The sequence below is a fragment of the Pleurodeles waltl genome, chromosome 4_2, assembly GCF_031143425.1.
Source record: "Pleurodeles waltl isolate 20211129_DDA chromosome 4_2, aPleWal1.hap1.20221129, whole genome shotgun sequence".
NCBI lineage: Eukaryota > Metazoa > Chordata > Amphibia > Caudata > Salamandridae > Pleurodeles > Pleurodeles waltl.
In genome coordinates this window covers 97,265,970-97,290,093 of record NC_090443.1, presented here as the reverse complement: position 1 = coordinate 97,290,093, position 24,124 = coordinate 97,265,970, and the positions used below count along the sequence as shown (strand labels likewise).

At 42.3% G+C, this 24,124-nt stretch overlaps 1 protein-coding gene across 5 annotated transcripts in view; it reads left to right on the top strand.

The window, feature by feature from the left end:
• Positions 1-24,124, top strand: part of B4GALNT1 (beta-1,4-N-acetyl-galactosaminyltransferase 1) — a 556,280-nt gene that overhangs the window by 502,588 nt on the left and 29,568 nt on the right. For all 5 annotated transcript variants that reach the window (XM_069230844.1, XM_069230843.1, XM_069230845.1 and 2 more), the window contains one exon: positions 22,952-23,092. In XM_069230844.1, the coding sequence (XP_069086945.1) occupies positions 22,952-23,092 (141 nt within the window). The remainder of the gene's footprint in view (positions 1-22,951; positions 23,093-24,124) is intronic.

The window sequence follows — 24,124 nt, the reverse complement described above, 5'->3', positions numbered from 1 at the left end:
AGTGTTATCGCTCTGAATGTGGTAGCCCAAAATTTATTTGGCAATTTTCAAAGGTAAGGATATACAATCAATGAAATTGTTCCAAAATCATAAGACAGCTCTCTTTTCTCCACTGATCAAAGGGCCCCTGAGAGAGTGCAGCGAGGAATGCTGAGTTGAAATGGATAGGTGTAAATGGTAAGGGAAATGTGGCGTAGGATGCCGCATGGTTCACATCATCCCAGATTTTCAGAGTCGTTCTTGTTGGTGTGCTTAGGTAAGTGTTGATGGGTGGGTCCAATTTGGGCTTCCAAAAGAGGTCCCAGATATATTGGCCCACCACCGCCGGTCCAAATGGAGCCATTGTTTGTCTGACTCGCACAGGAACCACTTTGTGATCACTCTCATTTGGGCTGCCTTATAATAAGAGAAAAAGTCTGGGAGAGCGAGGTCCCCATCTTTAGACCATCAGAGTAGTAAGGACTATAAGGAAGCCGGGCTCTTCAATTCTGCCAAATAAACTTAATCAGGATTGTGCGCAGCTTTGAAAAAAACTCTCCAATTCGATTGGAAGCTCCTGGAATAAATATAAGAATCATGGTAATACCTTCATGTTACTGGCATGATTGCGCCTTAGCCAAGAAAGATAAATAGAGGCCCACTGCTTAATGTCTGTCATAAGTTGTTGAAGGAGCGGAGATAGTTGGCTTTATACAAATCAGAGATTTTTAGGGGTAATTTTGATCTCCGAGTAGGTGAGGTCTTTTTTGACCCAGTGGAAGGGTGTAGTTAGGGCCAGTGTCTCAATCTACCTGGAGAAAGAGTCAAATTTAGGAGATATGATTTATGGAGGTTGATGTGATATCCCGCCACACCCTCAAACTTAGCCACCTCCTATTGTAAAGCCACAAGTGATGTTTGGCATCTAACTTTAGTAGGACGATGGGTCTATATGATGTGCAATAATGTGGGTCTTTCCCTGGTTTTGGGATGACAGATATTAAGGCTTCGCTCATTGAGTTTGTAACCCCACATGTATTGGCTATATACTTAAACAGTTTAGTCAGGTGTGGTGTCAAATCCGAACTGAAGGTTATATTGAATTGGGCTGTGAAGCCATCTGACCCAGGTAATTTTGTGGTTCCTAATGGTGGCAATAGTTGCTCGAACCTCCTCGTCTTCAATTTGACTGCTTAGAGCTTCATTTTGGTCATTGGTGACCTGTGGGGAGGTTAATCTCCTGAGGTATATTGGAGTTGATCTGGGGCTTCTGGGTGGTCAGCTATATATATAATTGTTTGTTCAAATTCCTGAAGGTGCTTGCCTTGTCTATGTCTGAAGTTGCCACCCCTCTATCTTCTAAATTAACATGAACAATATATATTTTTCATGTCTAACCTTTAGCTGGCATGCCAAACGGCTACCTCTCCTATTTCCCTGTTTGTACGCCCCATATTTAAGGCGGAGTAAGGTAAGCTGTGCCCTAATATTATATATGGCGCTTAGTTTCCCCCTGAGCACCGTTACTTTCCGTTGGGCCTGTAATGAGGGGGAGTCTTTATGAGCCCATTCAGCTATCTGTAGTTCCGATTCTAGTGCCACACTTTCTTGGGTTGTTTGCTTAGTCAAGGTGGACTTGAGAGAAATTAATCTCCCTCTGATGACTTTTCTGAAGGCGTCCCAATTGTTGGACGGATCAGTATCATGTGGACCATTCTCCTAGTAAAATTCTCTAATGTTTTTATCCAGGTCATCCCTAAGGAGACAGTTTCTTACTAAGGGGCTTGGCAAAAAACATCTACGGTATTTTGGAGCTGGGAGGGTCCACTCCAGGGTCATAGCTACAGGAGCATGGTCCGAAAGAGATACTGGGTGGAATTCGGAATTCAGGATAGAGTATGTGAGGGACTGACTTATAAAGGTATAATTGAGCCGAGAGTATGTGTGATGGGAATGGGAGAAGAAGGTGTAGTCCCATTACTGACTTGCTCTTTTGTTTTTAATCATGATAGGGACTCCTACACAATAAACTGATTTTGGATCTCCCCTATTCATTTTTAATTTACCTTTTCCTGCACCAATCTACTCACTCTCATAACACCACACCGACTGCACCTCACCATTCACATCGGCAACCAGAACAGATCTCTGGCAAAGAGCCCCCCAGTGGGGCCCGTTGGGCATTGCAACGCCGGCCCAAGGTGGAGCTACCTGATGATGAAGCATGACACCCCTTGGGGTGTGTGAGGGCTCCTGCTCCTAAACAGTGTTTTCAGAATATATAGTCCTGTTTGGCATGGCACAGAGTGGATGAAAATAATACAATAGTAAAATGTGGAATGGATGGTGATTGGATGCAATTGTTTATCATAGAGGAAGTCCATTTATTTTATTCACATCTGTTCAGTGGCCAAATTAAGGGAACTTTCAGCCAGTGATGTTTTTCTAGTGAACAACATTAAGAATGTTGGGGCTTGTGGAATTATTTCCATAAATTGAAAAGTGAAACTACAAATCCCAGTATTCCATTGGCTGAAACACCAGGACTGACTGTAAGGCACTCTCATGACTAGATCTTTTTTTCCTGCACCATTGACTCTGATTAGCTGATGTAATGACCCACCAAAACAATGTGTTCACTTATCTATGTCTTTGAACCAGTCTGAGGTGCTTTGGTGGTCCTAGTAGGATCTCTACATGAGTGAGTGACAAGGTGAGCTGCCGCATTCAAGAAGTCATTGGTTGATGTTTTGCTCACACAGAGTTTAGGTGAAGGCCCAACTGTGTGAATCCTGGGTGAGCCCTTAGCTTCGCAAACACAGATTGATTCTCGATTAGGATTACCACATAACTCCATGCCATCAGCGGCGACCTGTTGAAATCCCAGGCTTTGAGATAACAACCCAGTGCAGACGATTACTGTAGTCATGACTCACTCCAATTGAACAACTAGACTAAAGCTCTGAATTTCATAGGTTTATAGAATAGAAAACTAGAATTCGGTATGGTGTCCCTGATTCCATGGAATCATCGGGCTAGCTAGTAATATGCTGCGTTTAGTCTTTTTGTATGAGGAAAACAGGTCTAGCTGTAGAAACACTGATCATTTTCCCAAAGGCCTGTGCCTTTGAAAGACTGGTACGGCCCGGACATTATTAGTTACATGTCAGTTTCTTGGTAGAAGTACCAATGAGCCAGCCACACATCTGGCCAAATGTGTAGTAATGTTAAGAGAGCTTGAAACATCTGTTTGAGACGGTGGTATGCAGAGAAATACTTTCCAGAACCAGTAATCAAGCTTTACATCTTGTGTCATCGCTGCTTTGTCCATGTGCCTTCACAGTAACGTGACCTCTGCGCAATGACTACATACTTGAAGGTGACCCTTAAGATTTTAAGCGGAGAAAACGCACGCCAGTTCAACTAGGAAATAACTCCTACTTTTAAAAGATTACATTTAGAGTGACTAATAGGATTTACAAAACAGGATAGGAGCAGCAGTATAGGCATAGCACAAAAATAGACACAGCCATGGCAACCCCTAGCTCATCCGAAAGTGTACCCCTTTGCATGCCTGGGGTGACGCTGGGTTAAAACCTAGAAACAAGAACCAGTCGCCTTTTAAGAGGGATCAATTGCAGAATTTGACCACATTTTAACAAACTGTACAACCTTCTAATTCCTCCCCGGTGTCCCTCGTGCACACTACACCGGATATTAAGGACAACATACCTTTATAGGTGCGAGAAATGTTCCTGTGCTCGACATGATTCATAGAGGCATTTTTCTAGGGAACATACGCTAATGGACTTTCATTTCTTGGTTAGTGTTTAACGTTATATCGGCCTCGGGAGTAATTCCACCCTCTCCGTTCCGGTGCTTGGTCATGAGTGTGTATAAAACGTCTCTCTCTCTTTTGCTGATCCTTTTATGACATGACCCCCCACGACCCTTTTTAATAAGAACCTACTTACTCAACCGTATCTGACACAGAGGGGGACAAGGTCCTTATGACAGCACTGGCCAGTCTGGTAAACACATTTACAATGTCAACATGTACTTATCTCACTTATTGAGCGTGACACAAAACTCCATAAATGGTGAATTTTCAGTGGTTTTTCAGAGCGTCATCAGAGATAGGCAAAGGCAGGTGGAGCATTTATTGGTTCTGGGTGCTTATTCAAACATTTCAATGACATGCTGAACTTTGTAGGATTGAGGCATTGCAATAATGGCCAGCATTGCAACAAGCTTCCTCTTTTGCAGAGGGTAAAGCAGTGTTGTGTTTTGGAGTCCAATTTACGTAATTGATGCATAAATGATCACTGGAGCTGGTGCAAGTATCTGATCTGAGGCAGCCACTTCACCCCCTTATGCTTTTTATAATCTCTTATATGCCTAACACACAGTCGCATGGAGGGGTACAGCTCTCTAGACTTGTTGAACACTCACTCCAACCTTGGAATTGATTGTTCTTGCCACTGATAGACTTAAGTGCAAAGTTATGGACATTCTCGTAGCTAAATCTGTGAAGAAAGACTGGATTGTGTGAGATCAATGTGGCCTACTTGGTGATTCTATGACTATAAAGTGCGGAGGCACCAAAGTGCTGTACTCCAAGATGGCTGCTCTTTAGTAAGGCCCTGGAGGTTAGACAGTACAGTCTTCCACAATATTTTCATTTACAAAAGACAATATTGGAATACATTTTGTGTGTGCACTATCACACAGGGGAGCTGCAATTCTGCCCTTCTGTGCTCTTGGTGCTCTCCAGCATCTTGATGCAGCTGGGCCAGGCCTTTCCACAAGTACTGCTTGGCTCTGGACCTGTCTGGGCATGGCTGCTGAGGTGCTGGCAGAGTGGCTTAGCGAGTATAAAAGTAGGTTTTTGGGGGGCCAAGGGGATGGTGCTACCTTGCTCCTCGCTTCCATGGTGCTGTAAAGACCACCAGATGCCAAGTAATCCAGGGCTGAACCTGGGTGAGAGTGTACCCTGCAGTGGTCCGGAGCTGCAGTTGGACAGCCCACACAGGACTGGCGCCCTGGGACAGAGTCGTGACACTGTTGATATCTGCTGAATGGGGTGTGTAGTGAAGCAGGCTCCTCCCTGCCCACATATTCCTGGGGCACAGCAAGTGTGCTGCCCAGGAAGTGGGGTGTCCTGCGGCGCTGCTGAGAGTCGAGGGTGGGATCTGTGCTGCCTCCTTGGTCAGGGTACACTCAGTGCATAGCTATACGGTTGATTATTTTGGATTTGGTAGAACATTTCTCATCATTATCTTAACTGTTGCAGCCCATTAAGCACATATTTACAATCACCCTGTGTTAAAGCTTCACTGGCTTCGCTGTCAGACTTCTTCGCATTTGTAGATAGTCCATAGATGAGACCCCCTAGTGGTGGCCCTGGTTGTAGTGATTCTTAGTTCCAGTGTGTGGAAACACTGGTGGCCTGCCCCTGTGCTGAAGCCTATTAAGCATGGACCTTTGTGCATTGTCTGGGATAGCCTTCATAGTCCTATTTCCTCTGTGGTGTGGGTCAAGGGACCTGTGACTTGAGCACAATCATCTCCTTTTGTTAGTATTACATCATGTTTGGTAGTACGTTGGCTTTAGCCCCCAGCCCCCCACCCTTCATACACACACACACACACTCAAAACATAGCCAAGGGCACAAACGACAATAAGGACTTCAAGTTGCCTTTTAAATCTCAAAATCCACAAAAATGACAGACTACAGATGCTGCAATGAGTAGACATGGCTTGCAGTAGACTAGTGTAGATGATAAAACTAAGATGTAAAATCACTCTTCAAAGTGATGCAGCAAAGGCCTTCATCCATGTATAGTAAAATTAATCCACTCACATCTACGATGGAACTCATGAATTCAAAAATGGATAAACAAGAACACTATCTGATAGAGGCAGGCCAATGTATTTCTGATGTCGAGGATGGAATGAAAAACTCCTATGGGCAAGGTCCGGAATTTGATTAAGTCTAAAAATGAAGATTTGAAGGCATCCTTGATGTGCTAGACACCCTATGGAGAAGACATATTAACTTCTTTAGAGCGGACACTCACCTCTATTTGTGATAGATCGCACATAAGGTCGAGCTGAGACAGGAAATAGGCGCAAGCACCAAAATGAAAGTAGCCACCAGTAGCACATCAGATGGGTAAAAAGCAGCTCAAATTGCAAATTGGTGCAGTTTTGAACTTGTAATGACACTCTATATAAGTGTTAAGCAAGGTATCTGGAAATCTATGTATTTGTGCTCGCTGTAGGCAATATTTGTGGTAATATCAGCTACATAAACAGTAAAAACTGGCCCACAAGAAAATAAAACAGGCTCACAAGAGCCCAAAAAATGTCCCACACACTTGCTGTTCAGACCAGCCCATCAGGGGATACCTGATTACCTTGTAGGCCAGTCCGACCCTGAGCGCGCACATTGTTGTGTCATACTTCAGGCTCCTTCAGGGCCTCATTTCGTACCCCATGATCATCCATCTCCTCAATTTCAGAGACAGAGACACAGGTTTCCTGCCAGCAATGGAGAAAAAAGACCTGTCTTAAAAAGGCCTCCTATTCAGCTGCAGCAGACTGGGATAGCATATGCTATGTTATCTCCTGCCCAACTAAAGTTATCTCCCCAGAGAAAACCGCATGTCTTCTCCAAGCCTCATCAGACGCCCTCCCTGTTAAAAGAGGTTTATTAAAATTTGGATTCCTCGCACTTGCTAACAGGACATCTGTAGCTGCTCACCCAACTAATACTGAATAATATCAGTTATCCTGGTTGATACTTAAGTGTGCATATTGCCTACATGCTGATATTGAGCGTAGTTGGCCAGTAGTAAAAATGTCTACATACTACTTTGCATAATTCTTCATGCCACAACACAGTGACTAAGGGGCAGGTGCCATTCACCTTCCTGTGGGTATATTATAAAAACGCTGCTACCCCTTTCCCCTTCTGCCTACTTCCACCCTTTGGTGGATGTGCTTTCTCACCACAGAGTGCACCCCATAGAAATACCTGCATGGGAAGTTTGTTCTGCACAAATAAGGATCTGTTGATCTCTGTTTTGAGGGGCGGGGTTCTTGCTGCTCACTGACATGATTAGGATATCAGTATAGGTGGGGTGGATTAATCTGGGTTGTTTTTTGCTCTGTTCAATTTCTTCACATACCTCACACAAAGGGATGCATTTTACTATTGTTTAATGTGGGCACTAAGAACACCATTCTTTGCCTAACTCATTGCAACACAAATCTCATAGGTTGTATGTCTGCTAAATATATCACGTAGAATGGCAGAGGATTAAAAATCCTTGTAAGACTAGATAGATGTTGGCGTATTTTGACAGGCGAAGATTGCCATACTCAAGAAACTCACCTACAAGGTTATTGGCGGGGTCAATAGCCCAAAGGACCATGTTTAGTTTTGCAACATTATACTCTCAGGGAGCGATTATCTTAGTTGGGGGGTGGGAAATTTCACCTTCAATGCTCAATATCACATGACCAAGGTAAGTTTGTTGTAGTGCAGGGCACTCTGTGGAAAATTCTTTCCATTAGTTAACACATATGTCCCTAATATTGATGACTCTTAACTATAAAACAAAGTGCTTGCTCTGTTCCCTTGGGTGATCCTTTTGAAGGGGGGTTCAGCATAGTACTATACCCTGCAGAGGACATGTCAAACAGAAACGGTGGACTCTGCAGCACTCAGTGATATACTTAGGGTGCACTACCAGATAGCTAATGAAGAACTAGGCACCACATGACGCAGGAGGGCATATCCCTGTCCTCTGTACATAATTCTTGGTCCAGGCTGGGCTATTCGCCCACAAGGACCTTGGTAAATGCTCACTGGTTGTGTAACACTCCACCGCCCTGTTGTGTCAGAAATTCTCTGACTTCCACCATGCTTTATTCTCATGGAGGCTATGCCTGTGGTGCTGTCTGATGCTGTGTTCCGAGATGACCTTAGACAGGAAATCATAGAGTACTTTAGTACTAATATTTGTTCTGCTAATAGCATAAGCACAATGAAGGAAGCCTTCAAGGTGGTCATTAGGGGAGTTTACATAGCCAAACAGAATGCAATACTTTAAACACTCACAGCCCACATGAGGAGATTAGAACAAGAAATCTATGAACTAGAAATAAAGCATATGACAAGCACCAACCACGTCCTATTAGCTGACATTCAACAAAACAAAATCAAAAAGAATATAATGTCGTTGTAGAAGGGGAGAGTAAGCACCTAACCAGGGAGTAACAGTATATGGTTATGTGGAAGGAGAGAGACAAGGCAAGACCCTAGCAGACACCCTGAAACACATGTGGCTACCAGTGATATAACTTAAATATTCTCAGAAGAAGGACCATACTGTCATGAATCTGAGAGTATACTCTGGGACTTTCTGCCTTCTACACAGACTTGCATATAACTAAAACCCAAGCGGTAGTATGTCAGACATTATACTATCTGGATAACATCACTTTTGCCTGGTTGGGTGATGGTCACCAGGAGTTTCTTATGGAGCCTATAACTATGGAAGAGATAGTAGCAACTATGCAAAGTTTGCTGGGTAATAAGCTCCTGGCACGGACAACCTAAGAGAAATCCTGATTAATTCCAACCTCACCACCATCATCAATGCCTCCATCCATAGCGGAACCTTCGCAGACAACTGGAAACACGCACAGGTCACTGCTCTCCTGAAGAAACCTTCAGAAAACCCGGAAGAGTTCAGCAACTACAGACCCACCTGGCTCCTGCCCTTCCCATCCAAAGTTTATGGAAATGCAATCAACAGGCAACTCTCTAACCATCTAGAACAGCACTATCTCGTGGACGTTACTCCGTCAGGTTTCCACGGCAACCACAGCACGGAGACCACCCTCGTCGCAGCAACTGATGACAACCAGACCATCATCGACAAAGGGGAAACAGCAGCTCTCATCCTACTTGACCTCTCCATCATATTTGGCACAGTTTTCCATGACACGCTCATCTTAAAACTCCACAACTCCAGAATACAAGGACCCACCCTGAGAGGACTTGCCTCCTTCCTCCCTGATAGAACGCAATCAGTCAGACTCCCACTGTCCACCAACGAACCCAAGAACCTTATCTACGGAGTCCCTCAAAGGTCATTGCTGAGCCCTACCCTCTTCAGCATCAACATACACCACTCGCCCACATCATAAGATCCCAGAGAATCAACATTTTCTCCTACGCAGATGACACTCAGCTCATCCTCTCTTTCACAGATAACAACCACACCACCAGGATCAACTTCAAACCTTCATGTCAATGTGGCAAACTGGATGAACAGAATTAGCTTAAAACTCAACACTGACAAAATGGAAGTCCTGATTTTCAGAAATAAGAGTTCTCCATGAGACTTCTCCTGATGGCCACACAAACTGGGACTCAAGCCCACCTCCACAGACCACACCAGAAACCTCAAAATTATCTTGGACGACTAACTCACGATGTCCAAACGGGTGAACACCAAAACCTCTTCCTGCTTCCTCATCCTACGTATGCTCTGCAAGATATTCAGGTGTCTCCCCATAAACACCAGACGCGCTGTCACCCAGGCTCTCATCACCAGCAGACTGTACTACGGCAATGCACGCTATACCTGTATCTTGAACCAGCTCATACGAAGACTACAGACTACCCAGAATACCGCCTCCAGACTCATCCCCGACATCCCAAGCAGCACACACACCACGCCCCACTTCAAAGAGCTATGCTGGCTACCCATCCTAAAGTGCTTCCGATTCAAACCACTCATCCATGCCTACAAAGCCCTCCACAACACTGGACCTGACTTCCTAACCCACCATCATCCAACTAGGCAACTTCGCTCAGCCACACCTGGGCTCACACAGATACCACACATCCACAGACTCAAAACAGGAGAATACTCTTTTTCCTACATTGCTGCCAAACCCTGGAACAACGTTCCCCATCACGCCAGGACCTCCACATCTCTATTCTAGTTCTGCAAGACTCTTAAGATCTGATTGTTCAACTAAGAGCTCTGACCAGCCTACACATCTGCCCTAATGCCTGGATACCCCCTCAGGTGATTTATGTGCTATACAAATCCTCATCACACAAGCAGTTGCCGGGTAAATTCGATAAAGAATACACTTCTATTTTGGCCTGAAGCTGGTGCTTTTTGAGGAGAAAAGCTTTCTCTCTACATCAATAAGAGAGTGGCTCTCTTGGTCACTCTTCTTTAATTGACAAACCAACAAGTCTCTCTGAACCAAACAAGCAATTGTCACTTATTAATAGTAATACTAAAATACCTGCTAAAATCCTGACCTGTGCCACCTAACTGATCAGGTTTTCTCTCTACAATATCTACATACCAAATCTTGTTTACAATTTTCACTTGAATTCAGACAACTGGATCCATGCCTGGAGGTGGCGGCAGTCCTCTTGTAACCTTGTGACAAGTACGTGTGGCACTAGGCAGGCATCGGCTTTATCTGCAATTTTGTGTGCCCTTGTACTAGACTATAGCCTCTCGCTTGCAGGGTAAGGCAACACTACTAAAAGTGTGCTCTAAGCTTCACATACCGGAAACTACTCATATCATTATACGCAGACGACATTGTGATCTATATTTAAGACCCCAGAGACAACTTTCAATGTATTTTATAAGCGAATATATAAAGTTTGGCTGCCTCTCTGACGTGAACATAAAATAGAGAAAGGCACTTGTCTTCCCTATTAAGCCCATAAGTCAGAAATTCCCCACACAATTTCCCAATCGAGTGATTCACATAGTCTGTAACATACCTTGGTGTATGGCTCAATTGTGATCCTGACACCATGTCAAAGTAAACTATTGTCTGGCAATGATTAATCTAGAGGCTCAGATAAATTGCCAAGCTGTTTTATCTTTATGGTTGGCAGACATGATTGCCCTCATAAAGATGATTGTTTTTCCAAAGTTCGCCTAGAGTTATTACATCACCTGCTGTCACTATCCAGACACTTTTTCACTTCCACTTGTTACTGATTAATAACCTGGCCTGGTTCGGCAAACACACATGATCAAATGAAAAATTCTTCCCTTGCCCTATCATGAGGGTAGATGTGCAGCGCCGGACCTGGGGCTCTCCTGTCTTTGTGCCCATGTGCAATGTGCCCTATTCTGGTTCTATCCGGGAACATTCTTACCTCATTTGGCAATAGAGAGAGCGGGAGACAGCGCATCACGAGCCCCTCTCATGCTTTAAAAAAAACGCAAGCAGACGTTCTAAAATCGATACTGTTGGCTGTTGGACATCTGCGTGGGGAACATGTGCTCTAGGTCCCGGTTGAGGCTGCCTTAATCGCCCGGCCTTCTGTCCCACACAGGACTCACTTTGACATGCGAAGAGACTACGTGACACCCGCAGGGCTACTAACTCCCGCACTTGTCAACATTGCCCCAATAATGCAAGCGGCGTTTGAACAGACCAAGCGCTATGCAAAACTTAACAGTGGATAAAATTGGCCGCTTTTATTGACATAGACAAATGTGTAATTGCCCGTAAGTTTCTTACATTCAATGGATTCGTTAAGCATTAACTTCACTGCTAATTCAATCACAATTCTGTAAATAATATCATCACACTTAGTTTGGTGGTCTCATTACTCAATAACAAAAGATTTTAACTGATTTCAAAATAGGATTAAAGAAACTGCAGTGACTGATCGGCCTTTGAGTCCTGGCCTCTGTTTGTCATGTCTCTTTGACCCATTATGTCCATGGGCAATCCCACATTTCGTTTTTGGAGGGGGCTCAGTCCATAGGGTTTGTTTTACCATGTTTCTCCGAGGGGGTAGCCTATAGTTTTGGATTAGGCCCAACTGCTACCTGTCGTGTACCTATGCCCTGCCATCCGACCTGGCGGGTCTGGGCTGTGAGTGGCATGTTCCGCTTACTCCCCTTATCCGGCCTCCTTTCACCCTGCCATAAGGCATCCCCAGGTGTGTGGCCTTCCCTTTGCACACCGCCTTACTCGGTGTGCTTACCGTCAATTTTGGCAAAACCTCCTTTACTTTCCGCTTGCCCCTTCTTCCCTTCTGTCTGTCCTGCATCGCGACTGGATGCGTTGCTGTCAGGGTGGTTTTTCTATGGTCCTTCCAGCGCGTCGTCCTGGGTCGTCTGTCTGTCCTTCCCCAGGACAGAGCGCTCCTTAAATGTCCCCCCTCAGCCCCTTTCCGGTGTTACCTTGTTTCCTAATTTGGGGGTTTGGCCATTGGCCATCCGGCTCTTCGCGCCCTCTCCCCCAGCTTGTTGTTTTTTTTGTGTTTTTTTTTGGAGGTGGGAGGGTGCCCCTTCTGGGCGGGCGTGAGATTCCTGAAAACCGGTTAGACCGGTACCTTACGGGTCCAAGGTGGCTGTTATGGCGCAGGCCCGTAATGCCCCCTTTGGGGGCGGCCTTTGCTCGTTCATCAAGTTCCTACTTAAGAGCCCCTCACATCACAACTCTAATATTGCTTTTCTCTGCCAAATCCCCTAGGGGTCTTACCACAGCCTGACCAGCTCTGTGCAAGCTGAAGCTCCTATCCTCAAACCATTCTCGAGATAAAAAAGACTGCATGCTTGAAAAATAATCCTATTTCTGAAGCTGACTGGGCCTCCCCTTGTTTACAGAGCGGAGCACTGTCACCCCACAGGAGGCTACGTATTATACACCTCAAATGTTTGCATTAAATACATCACTTCCTACTTAGCCTAATGAAGAGTGGCCTCAGGGAAAATGCTCTCTGCTATAGAAGTACGGCTATGGACTCTAATTTCCTACATTTAGCGGGGACTCTCCGCAGATTAATAAATACTGGAAAACAGTTACTAAGGTGATCAGTCAGTCTCAGTTATAGGGCACCCCATCACATCAGACCCCAACGTCTGTTCCAGTGGGCAGTAGGAAGCTTGTCGCCCTAGAACTGCTGCTCAAAAAAACTACAGGAAGCCGTGCATTGAGGCCCGGATGAATATCGACCCAAGACAATTGGTTCATAGGCCCTGTATTCTGCAATGAACAGCTCGAAATGTATGAAGAATTGCTACCCTCCTCTTCACGGTCCTGATACATCTGGAGTACACTAAGAAGCTATCTATTTTACAGCTCAAAACCTCATAATCAAGTACTCTTTTATGACATATTAAATGACTTAAACCCAGATCTGGATGCCACAGCCATCTTCTTGGACGCGTTTGACTCCTAGAGTGGGAGTTTTTCCTCACTATATCAAATAGAATGGGTAGACCCTTGGCATTTATAGATTGGGTTTGATTATTATATACATCCTGGTAGCCTGAGTCCCTATCAATGGTGTCACCTCAAGGGCTATTGATAGCTCCAGCAGGATGCAACGGTGCTGACCTCTTTTACCTGCCCTATTTGCACTAGCACTGGGGCCACTGACCGCTAGGCTCAGACAGCACTACTCTACATATGGTCTGAGATACACTAGCTGTCATATCCTGCTATCTCTGTGTGCGGACAATATGACTCTATGCATTAGAAATCTAAGGGAATGCCTTACCTGGATCAGGAAGGAATACTTACATTTGGCAACCTATCTGGAGTAACTATTAGGTGCATTTTGCCCATTACTGATTTCATTCCGCCCCTTACATGCTGCACATTGGGGTCGAGCTAGATGAAGCAGCACCTGTACTGCTTCCATCCCTGCTTGGCAAGACACCACCCGACCAAGAACAACGGCCAGTGCAATGGGTGGCGCTGTAGGACTTGGCCATGAAATGGAGTTCTCTCATATTGGCGTGAGGTGCAGACCGCGCTATCACACATGATAGACTATGAAATACAATTGGGTACTAAGATTGCTGGGCTGGGTTGGAGACTGTCTCACTACACAAAAGAACTATTGCGCTTGCACCTTCGCTGGCCAAGAAGGAGGAGTCTTGCTGTTGGGTTTGGGGATGATGCCCGAATGTCAAACAATGGCTAAACTTTTTGATATATTGTAATGAAGCAATGGAACTTCTTACAGAGCTAATGCTGTCGTCTTGTAGGCCCAGAGACAGTCGGGGCCGCCTGAAATACCATCACTTAACATCAGCCATCTGACCTGCTCTGCCGTACTCTCCAAGATGCTGATGTCCACCTGCTGTTTGCTGCTCTACGTAGACGTGTTGTAAAGCATTCTGTGACTGTCCTCCCTTCCACGCCAGCGGCCTCTTAGGCCCACTTCAGACATCAGACATCCACCTCACCTCTGTCACGTTCCGTGATAGTTGGTAGAAGCCTCCTGCCGTGAATAGACTGGGTACACGTCAGGATTGTACCTTTCCAATAGTAATATCAAATTAAGCAATTTGGTGTTAATAATGGGTTTGGTCAAAGATCCTACTATAAGGACTCTCTGTGTATATACTTCACTGGGCAACCTGCTGTTTTTGGAAAATGATAACTAAACAATAAAAAAACGACCTACTTTGTCAGGCCGCCAACTCGGAGTGCCCTGGAACTTTAGGGCACTTATTGAATGCAATGAATACCTGTCCTGTAAATACATATGGCAACAGGTGTGGGATGTTTGATTTGTGTCGTTATCCACCAGATGCTCCTACTGAAAGCTGCTTTTGAAGCCCTCTCTGGCACACATGGGACTCTACCTTCTCTGCTCGCCTTCGCCACTGTTTTATCTTATGATGCGTTTACTTGGACCTATACTGCAATTTGCGAACTTCGCATTTTATTGCTGTGATTTTTTGAATTGTAATAAAAATTATTTTACAAAAAGTCTATACGATGCATGAAAGATAATGTTTGCGAAATTTGCAGAGCCATCGAAAGCATGCTTGGTGCTCTTTTAAGACCTGTGAATCACTTACCAGGAACAGCGTCGCATTTCATTGAAGGGGTGCTTCTGGATAAACCGGTTAGGTTTTAAATGGTAAAGTGAAAGCTTTGTTATCTTGTCACTCAAAGGATTCCTGGATCACTGCCGGAAGCTGACTGCCAGAGGCACCCCTGTCTTCTGAAGAACAAGAGCGCTCGCAGCTAAAGGAAAGAAACATTTATGCATGACAATGAGTCAGACACCTTTAAAGCAGTTGGGAACCAACTCCACAGCAACATCTAACTTGCTGATTGTGAGGAACGCCTACCTTCGTGTGTAGTGATGTAACACAAAATGATAGGGCCCGCTGCAGATTGTGAAGAGAGGCCCCTCACTCTTCCATATCCCACTGATACTCCTAGGCCTCGCTCTGTAAGGTGACTCCCTCAAGAGTGGGGAACCCTTGAAATGTTGCGAACCTCCTACGCCACAGGGGCTGTAGGGGCTTGCTTTATAGCCCTCTTCAGGTGTGCTTAAAACTACTGAATGTACAGACGGAGGGGGGTTGACAGTTCGTTGCTCTGGGACTCCATATAGCATGGTTGTTCCACATTTGAACATGAGAAAATAACCCATGCCATATTTTCAGGACATTCACAGGAGGTTTGTTAAAATAAGATAACCTTGAGCCTGAAATTTTATGTAGCGGGAGGTTAGGTTGAAAATCTGTCACCGATGAGGCCCATTTGGACCTAGTGGTGTGTAAATCTTGCAAACAGGGGAACAATTTGTTTTATGTCACAATGGAATGCTGTATATATATATATATATATATGCCAACATAAGCTTTCAATTTCTGACATTTTCATTCATGTGCAGCATGCAAAGCTATGAAGGCCAAAGAAAGCGGCGTGTAGAAACTGTGGACACCTTTCTGATTTGGTACAAAAACTCTTAAAGCATTTAGGGGCTGATCCTCTGCCAGTGTAATGGAGTAAATTACTCCATTGCCCTGATGGAGGTGCTGTCTTCCAAATTACGCAATGTCCTCTGTGGCAATGGTTTCTGCCAGTGCATTACAACTTTGATGGACAGCTCTGTCAAACATGACAAAGCTGTACAATATAGTTACCTTTTTTTTAGTTTCAAAAATAAAATCCCAACACGGGATTTTCTTTTTGAAAACAACAACAACAAAAAATACCCCTCCTAGCAATAGGAGCTTCCTCCCATGAAAAGGGCGCATTGAGCACTTTTCAGTGCCCCTTACTGCCATGTTTTTTTCTACTGGTGATGGGCATTGAAAACCAGCTATATCTCTGCCCATGTATATTAGGTGGGCAGGCATATAGCCAAGCCTCAGATGGCCCTTACTCCTTCGAGACATTGGATCAGTTTGACCACAGCAGAGGCAGAGGAGTCTCCCCCATTGTCAAACTATGGTCTGCCCGAATTTTAATCCTGCAGATGGACCATAGTCTGTGGGGGGATGGAACTCCATTGCCATTTCAACAGATTTCCCTCTCCGCCAAGATATAAGCCCTATCGGTTAATGATGGTAATTTACCATTTTTATCTTGTAAACGATAATAGGCTTGGTTTAGAGTGTGGCAGATGGGATACTCAATCACAAACGCGACGGATTTCCTGTCCAGGGTATTACAAGTGCCATAGGATATAATGTACTTGTAACACAACATACAGGATATCCGGCACGTTTGTGATGGAGTATCCCATCCACCAAAGTCTAAAACAATCCCTAAGTGAGCTAAGGAGTGAAAGCCTTAAACATCACAAAATCATCCCTTTTAGGAACTCACATCTTCTCACTAGCCAACCTGTGTGTAGATGATGTACCCCATTGGTAAGTGCACCCAGAAAAGTTGATTTAATTTTTGTTTTTACTTTCACTAGCAAATGCAATGACATTTGAAGCTCTGTGGCTTTAACATCCCTCAGTGATAGCTTTTAAATTGTATTTCAAGGTTTTCAAAGGTACTGCCATCTTTTTTATGGCACCTATTTTGAAATCCTAAATGGCAGTTACTACTAATTGCTGTTAGTGTGTGTAACAAGGAAGTGCTTTTTTGTCACCTTTTATGCTGAATCTAGTTAAAACCTTTGAAGGGATTTTCAACATATATTCTAAAGGTGATGAATGGAGCCAAATGTAATTTGCCTTCCAAATTTGATTCAAATGTGTTCTCCAGTTTTTGTATCAGTCATTGGCACAAATCCCCTTGCGGAGTCTTCAGTAGGAAAGCACAGCTTTTCCCTCTTACTATAAGTTTATTAAAGTTTGGGAAAAGTAGGGGGTTATCAAATTATTTTTCTTCAAATGTAACCGAAGAAAAGTCATTTGTATGCAGGTTTATGAAAATGCCTTTTTTACAATGATGCTTCTAGTGACTTTTTTCATTTGCGTAGAAACGTTCTGCACAACATCAACTTGAGTTTTTTTCAGTAAAATATTTTGCTCAAAAAAAGCTGAATTAAACTTTCAGGGTTTTTTCTCACCTATTGTTGCCGACTGTTACTATTTTAAAACAAGCATTGGCAAAGATAATCGGTCTTGCTTTTGAAAGGCATTAGCCAACCGTTTGAATTTGTTGATTCTAGTTATCAGTGCCTACTCACATCAGCAAAAAGAAGAAAAATGCTTGTTGTTGGTGCTGACGTGGTGGCCATTTTGAGTTTTGGTTCAAGCTTCATTATATATGCAATGTCTATGTGTCACCATGCATGCAGATGTATACATCATGACACAGCAGCCAACTGAAAGTGGTAAATTAAAAACAAAAGAACATCTGAAGAAAAGGAGGTAACCATCAAGTGAATTGCAGCTGTCCTCTAAAAGTTAAAAAATTGAATAAATAAAATGGGATGGCATGGGGTTTGAATGGCGAAGCAGCTCATAGGGAAGAAGAGAGGGATCAAGAAAACACATGCAAATCATATTGTAGTGGAGAAGTGTGGCACAATGGTTAGAGAGGCAGACCCTGATGCACAGATCTAGCCTGGGACCAGGGTTCAATTCCTGCCTCAGCGGTTCTTGGGCTCCATTTCCCTGGACAGGATATTTCTCGCCTCGGTGCCTAATCTAATTCATGGGTCTCCCTCTGCAACTCTGGGCAATAACTTGCTTAATCTCCACAATGGCCCCAACAGTGCTGGGATGCCTGGCTTCACCTTGGGGGTTGCCCAGGAGTGGGCACCTCACAGGGAAAAAGCCAGGAGGGGTTCCACAGCGGTATGCGTCCAGCGCCTCGATACCTTAGAGTCGGAGTGCGCTTTACACGTATGAATTTACATTTACATATCAGTGATGCACACAAAAGAAAAATGTAGTTTCCTGAATGTAAGCAGTAGAAGAACACAAGTCATCCAATCAAATGGATGGTTAAGAAAGAGGGAGGAACACAAGAAATTGAAGAAAGGTAATTGACAAAGAAGCAAGCAAATGAGATTCACAAGAAAGCTAACCAATTATAACCAATGCACAGGCCTACAGCCCACTGTATTAAATGGTATTATACAAAGTAGGTATTTTAAGGACACACAGCTAAAACTGTCTCAAAGTGTGACCTAAAAGTTTTATCAAATTTTGTGAAATGAAATCATATTTTTCATACAATTTGATGACATTTGTAAAAGTGAACTCCATAGTTTCCTACCATCCTAAAAAGATAGAGTTGTATAATAAAACATTTGAGACAGCTTGGTGATGCTAGTTTAGAAGGGTCAGAGTCACAGACCATCACAAATGCTTTGGTCTGTGGAAGCCCTTCTGCACTCTGTATCCTACAAACAATAGAAAGCAGAGTACAAGCTCCCCTGTAACATAGCTCTCGAGAAAAGCTGCAGTAATTTAGGCCAGTGAGCTTTTGTTGTTTTTTCTTTACTATTCAAATAATGCTCCTTTAATCAATCGTAAAGGTGTATTTTAGTTTTTGGGTTTAGTGCAGGATTGGTTTTAAAATTATCAGTTAAGATATGACACATGGTGGTGACAGTCAACATTCAAGTGTTAATTATCGCTTTTTTCATGTTATACAAAATAACTTTTAGTAGTCAAACATTTGTCTATTATTGTGAGTAAATCAAACATTTTCATTTTTTCACTTGACTCATGTCTGTGTGAAAACTGCATAAATAAAACATATTAAATTGTCGAAGTAATTTTAAAAAGTAATATTCCAAAGGTGGTATATGGAGATGTGCATACATTCCATTATGGCATAATAGTTCCTCAATTGAGGGGTTTAAAAAGTGTGTCTTCGGAGATGCTTCCTTTGGAAATACAATGTTAGAGGTTCTTGGAGCAAGATAAAATGTATGTTTAAAACTTTCAAAACTTTTTGTGCACCTCAGTTTCAGTTCCCCAATCCAGACTGTAATTTAAAAGCGCAAGTATTGCATCCTGGTAATAGAAGTAGGATTTGTGAACATTTACACGTAAAGATGGAAGTTATTCTGGCATAAAATCAGAAAGTATGACATAATTTCTTTGGAAGTTTAGAGATATGAGTGAGGAAATAAGAGTTCGGTGGAGAAGAGCAACACAGGGGGTTGAAGGAGTTGTGTGTTGGGTGGCTGGTCAATTTAAAACTGTGATTAGATTACAAAAAGTCCTAATATTTTTGGTATTCACAAACTTTCCCAGTAGGTAGTCAGACCCAGTTTGCTCACTTAAATGTAGGGTAAAAAAAATAATAAGTATATTCAAAAATAGAGTGTGAAACATTTCCAAACACTCCTATAATTTCAGAGGTCTATGGATTTCCTCTTGAAAAACAGTAATAAACATTATTATTAGAAGAAGAAGTGGTAGTAGTAGTAGTATTATTAACAATAATCATCATCATCATAAGGGGCACAATTTATGGTTTGTGTGATCATGGATAGATCCTCACCTACCAAATAAAATCTGTTATATTACACATATCCTAGGCATGACTACAATGAACAGACTTATAAATGTGTACTGACTGTCAGTCTCTACCATCATTCCACTTGCCCCGAAGTAGCGTACAGGCGGTCATCTTCACATAGAGACCAGAAACGTTTTGTAAAATAACAGAGTATGATTGGTGATACTTTGCTGGGAAACAATGTTATTCTAAAACTATTCATCTGGTTCCCCTCACTTGTTTAATCTGACATTCTTGTTGAGCCTTGCTACTGGAGAGCTGCCATCCACTCTCCTGTTCTGCATTTTTCATCTCCTGGCATAATTCAATAGATGCACACATGATTTAAATTCAGTGTGCTTTGGGAAATTTCTGGAACCTGACTTTGACACACGCAATCTATGACTAAAGCATACATCACAGACTAATTCTCCTAAATGCATGTAAGTGTCATTGAGTCAGAAATAAATAGTAAAGAGAGAGTGAGCCAAAACAAAATCAGATTAGATACTACCGTCACTAATTCTACTAGTACCAATTAAAAATAAGTCATCAATAATTGAAATAATAAAAAACACGCTTGATACAATGACTAATGATTATAATAGTAATAGATGTAATACTACTTATACTAATAAAATTGATAATGGCAGCAACTACAACACAATCATTAATATATCCAATATTATTCAACACTATTAATACCAATCATAATACAATATCACTAATAACATTATCAGTAACAGTAACAATAATTTTAGTTAAGGCCGTGTTTTATAATGCCTTTACTACGTAAAGGTATAAATCATGCTAGTGATAATATTAATGATAACATTATTAATGTCAATAACAAGAAACCATCAGATTACGGATATCATGACTAATAAATGTTAGTAATATATGGGATAAAGAACACCCTGCCATATATTATAAAGATATTACAAACCACTGGGAGTTCCGTGACTAGATAGAGGAATGAGGCTGAAGGCTGAGTTCCTTTAAAAGATCATGGAACTCTGAGGAGACTTGCAGTATTTTTTTAATGTATAGTCGAGGATATTTTATTCCTTATAATATCCTTCACACAACTGCTTAAATCTTTAGTGTCTTGCTCTTTCATGTTTGTTGCAGATACGAAGAACAAAAAGGAGAAGTGGGAACGGCAAAATTTAATACCCAGTTAGTATTTTTTGCCAAAAGATATTAGGATAAGTTTTGTAAATTAAATTAAAAATGTTGCAGAGTTTTTATCTTTCCTATAATGAACTATAAATAAATATGTTGCAATAAGTACCTCTTTCTGCTAAATACATTTAATTTTAGAAAAACTTACCAGAAGAAGGAACATGCAGCTCCCGTTTTCATTCTATAAACCTTTGCTGCAATTGTGCTCTGCCTTTGATCTTAGCTGCTGGCTTTGGCAGAAAGCATTGTGACATCAGATTTCAACTGTAATAAGTTATTGCAGTTGAGCGGTTACCGCATTTGTTTAGTCCGTGTGACTAGAAACATCACAAGTCGCATGTAGTTGGGAAAAGAAAGATGGGCTTTTAAACATGGATTGCAGGCTCTGATGTATGTATAGGGGATAAAGCGCTGCTTCTGTACATTATGAGCATGTATAAGTCACATAGGAATTTGTGACCATATAGCGCCTTGATGCTGCAGGTCGAGTGCCTGGAATGCCATCATCTGTAATGTAAAGCAAGGGGGAATTTTATGTCATTTGATAAAGGGAATTAAATGAATACAACTAGTGGTTAAATGCGTCTTCAGATTGATCAGAGTGGTAGTATGACCTAACATCAAATGCAAAAGTCCCTGACTCCGTAGTCAAGCCCGACCACGGGTCTCGATTACTTGTGCCTCTCCCGAGTGTGCTGCCTTAACAAGAGCGGTTCCTCGCTCTGTGACAACAGATCTCATAATTTAGTCATACTACCACTTGGACCAACCTAAAGGCACATTTGACTACTGATTGTATTAATTTACACTTTTTCACTCCCCTTACCATAAATTAGGACCATTAGCAGAGAAAAATATGCAGTCCTGAAAAAATGTCTTGCGCCTCATTTAAGGGTCTCCGTTGGACAGAAACATGTTGACCTCTCAGGACAGGTCGAATTAACTCTATTTTCCTTTTTAATCTACCATTTTTGGATGCAAATAAAGTTCCTGGTTTTTACTACACACATCCCCTTTGCATTTCTTTCATTACACAACCTATTACATACACCCGCACCTCTGAGACAAGATGCCTTCCTGGCCTGCTTTATGGAAGCACCTCAAGAGCTCCCCTTTATTAGAGTAGTATCTTGCCCCATCATGATCTGTGCTAGTGTAAGGACTGGCCCAATGACGAAGCATGACACCTAAAGGTGGGTGACGGCCTTTTGTCATTTATCTTTCAGTATGATGCCCCCACTTACCTTCCATATAGCATGGGGCACTTAAAAATAAGAAAGAAAGAACAGTACAATATATACAAATTGTAGTCTCCCACACATTATAGAGTCTTAATATCACCACTAAAGGTAAAATTAATTCCATATAGTTAAACGGTTATTATTATCATCATCATTATATTATTATTACTGTTGTGCTTATTATTACTATTTTTATTGCTTTTGTCATTACAAATAAGTCATTAGTTGTATCAAAATGAATCATAGGAAAATCGGAACTAGATTCAGTATAAGAATAGATAGCCTCCTTCCCGTAGAGACCACCAGTACTAATTCTACTGACACTGTAATAACTCTTTTGGCCTTGTTACAACCCAGATCTAAAGACATAGGTAAAACAAAATCTTATGCTGCTCTAGCTGCTGGGGTTAAAGGAGTGCTTAGCTGCTACTGATCAGTTACACACAGAATAATACAGGTATCCAGGACACTTATTGATAACAATTGTAAACTAGCAAAAGTTTCAATACAGTCCAATTACATGGAATATCTATGGGAGGAGGGGGGCATCAGGCGTTAAGCAGGGGATCCCTGCTGATCTCACATTGTAAGTGATCTTGCCCGGGTGAATACATTTCTGAAACGTTTGGAAATAACATACTCCTGGTGAAAGTGCGAGTAGCTTTTGTATTTTGCTGCTGCTTCAGCCTGGCCCAGATACACAGCTATAACCTTGAGGCAACAACACATTGATAGGAGGATAGCAATTGGCTACTATTCTAAATGTTCTGTTTTCTCTCTCCATCTTATAGGGGTGGTTTGCTGGGCGTAACCTGGCAATTTCTCAAGTCACGACTAAATACGTCTTATGGGTTGATGATGACTTTATCTTCTGCCCCCGAACCAAGTTGGAGAAGTTGGTGGACATCCTGGAGAAAACCTCACTAGACCTGGTGAGTTACACTTCATGCTGATGATCATCATAGAATGGAAGAGTTGGTCAGACTTCCAAAAAGTCTCTTCGTTCCTCTTCACTATCTATAGAACAAGTAACACTGACAATATAAAGTAAATAAAAATAATAAACGGATGATATTATATAAAGTGCCTATGTATGTATGTATATAGTAATTTTCGATTTCCTGGACCACAAAGAAAGGCTTTTTTGTAGGAAAAGTTGTAGTTCATTGATCTCTGTTGATGGGCCTGCTGGTCCCCAAAGCTTACACAAACAATTGTTTTATTATCTACTAAGGGGGTATTTAGGTAGAAGAATCCTTACATCCCACAATCGGTTTTCTCCTTGATAAATGCCAGGTGGCTGTGGAGGATGCAGGTAGGGTTTTATCAGATCCCTAGAGACTGGACTCCCTCTTGCTGTGACCATGTAGTGGCTGCCATGTCTTGCTCTGGTTGTTGTTAAACATAATCTTCCTGCTTAACAACATTTTTAACGTTCTTTTTATTGCCAGAATACCTTTCTCTCTGTTAAAGGCAACATAGAGAATGTGGGCTTTAGTTAGAATGACTGCTTTAGTCGAAGAAAATTCTAACATTGTTCAACAGTATACATGGGATCAAACGTTTTGAATCACTCCCACATAATATATAAATGGAGCAATTTAAGTATTTAAGAAATACTTTGCAATCAGTTTATCCCTTTTGCAAAGCATGACAGAAGAGAAAATTAAGTAGTTGATCTTAACATGTAAGGCCATATGTACAAAAATGCAATTTTGCATTTTTTTAAATAGCGACTTCGTAGTAATCGCTATTTAAGAAGCGCAAAATTCTAGGTACAGGGATACCGATTACCTAATGGCGATTCGTACAAAGTTGGAATCACTATTAGGAAATCGGTATTAAGAAATCCCATTGATTTTTACTCAAAAATAGGGGTGCACCTGTAGAGCACACATATACCTAAGGGGAATGTGTGGGCTTTATTGCATTTTTAAAAAAAGCACCTTTGGGTGCTTTTTTTA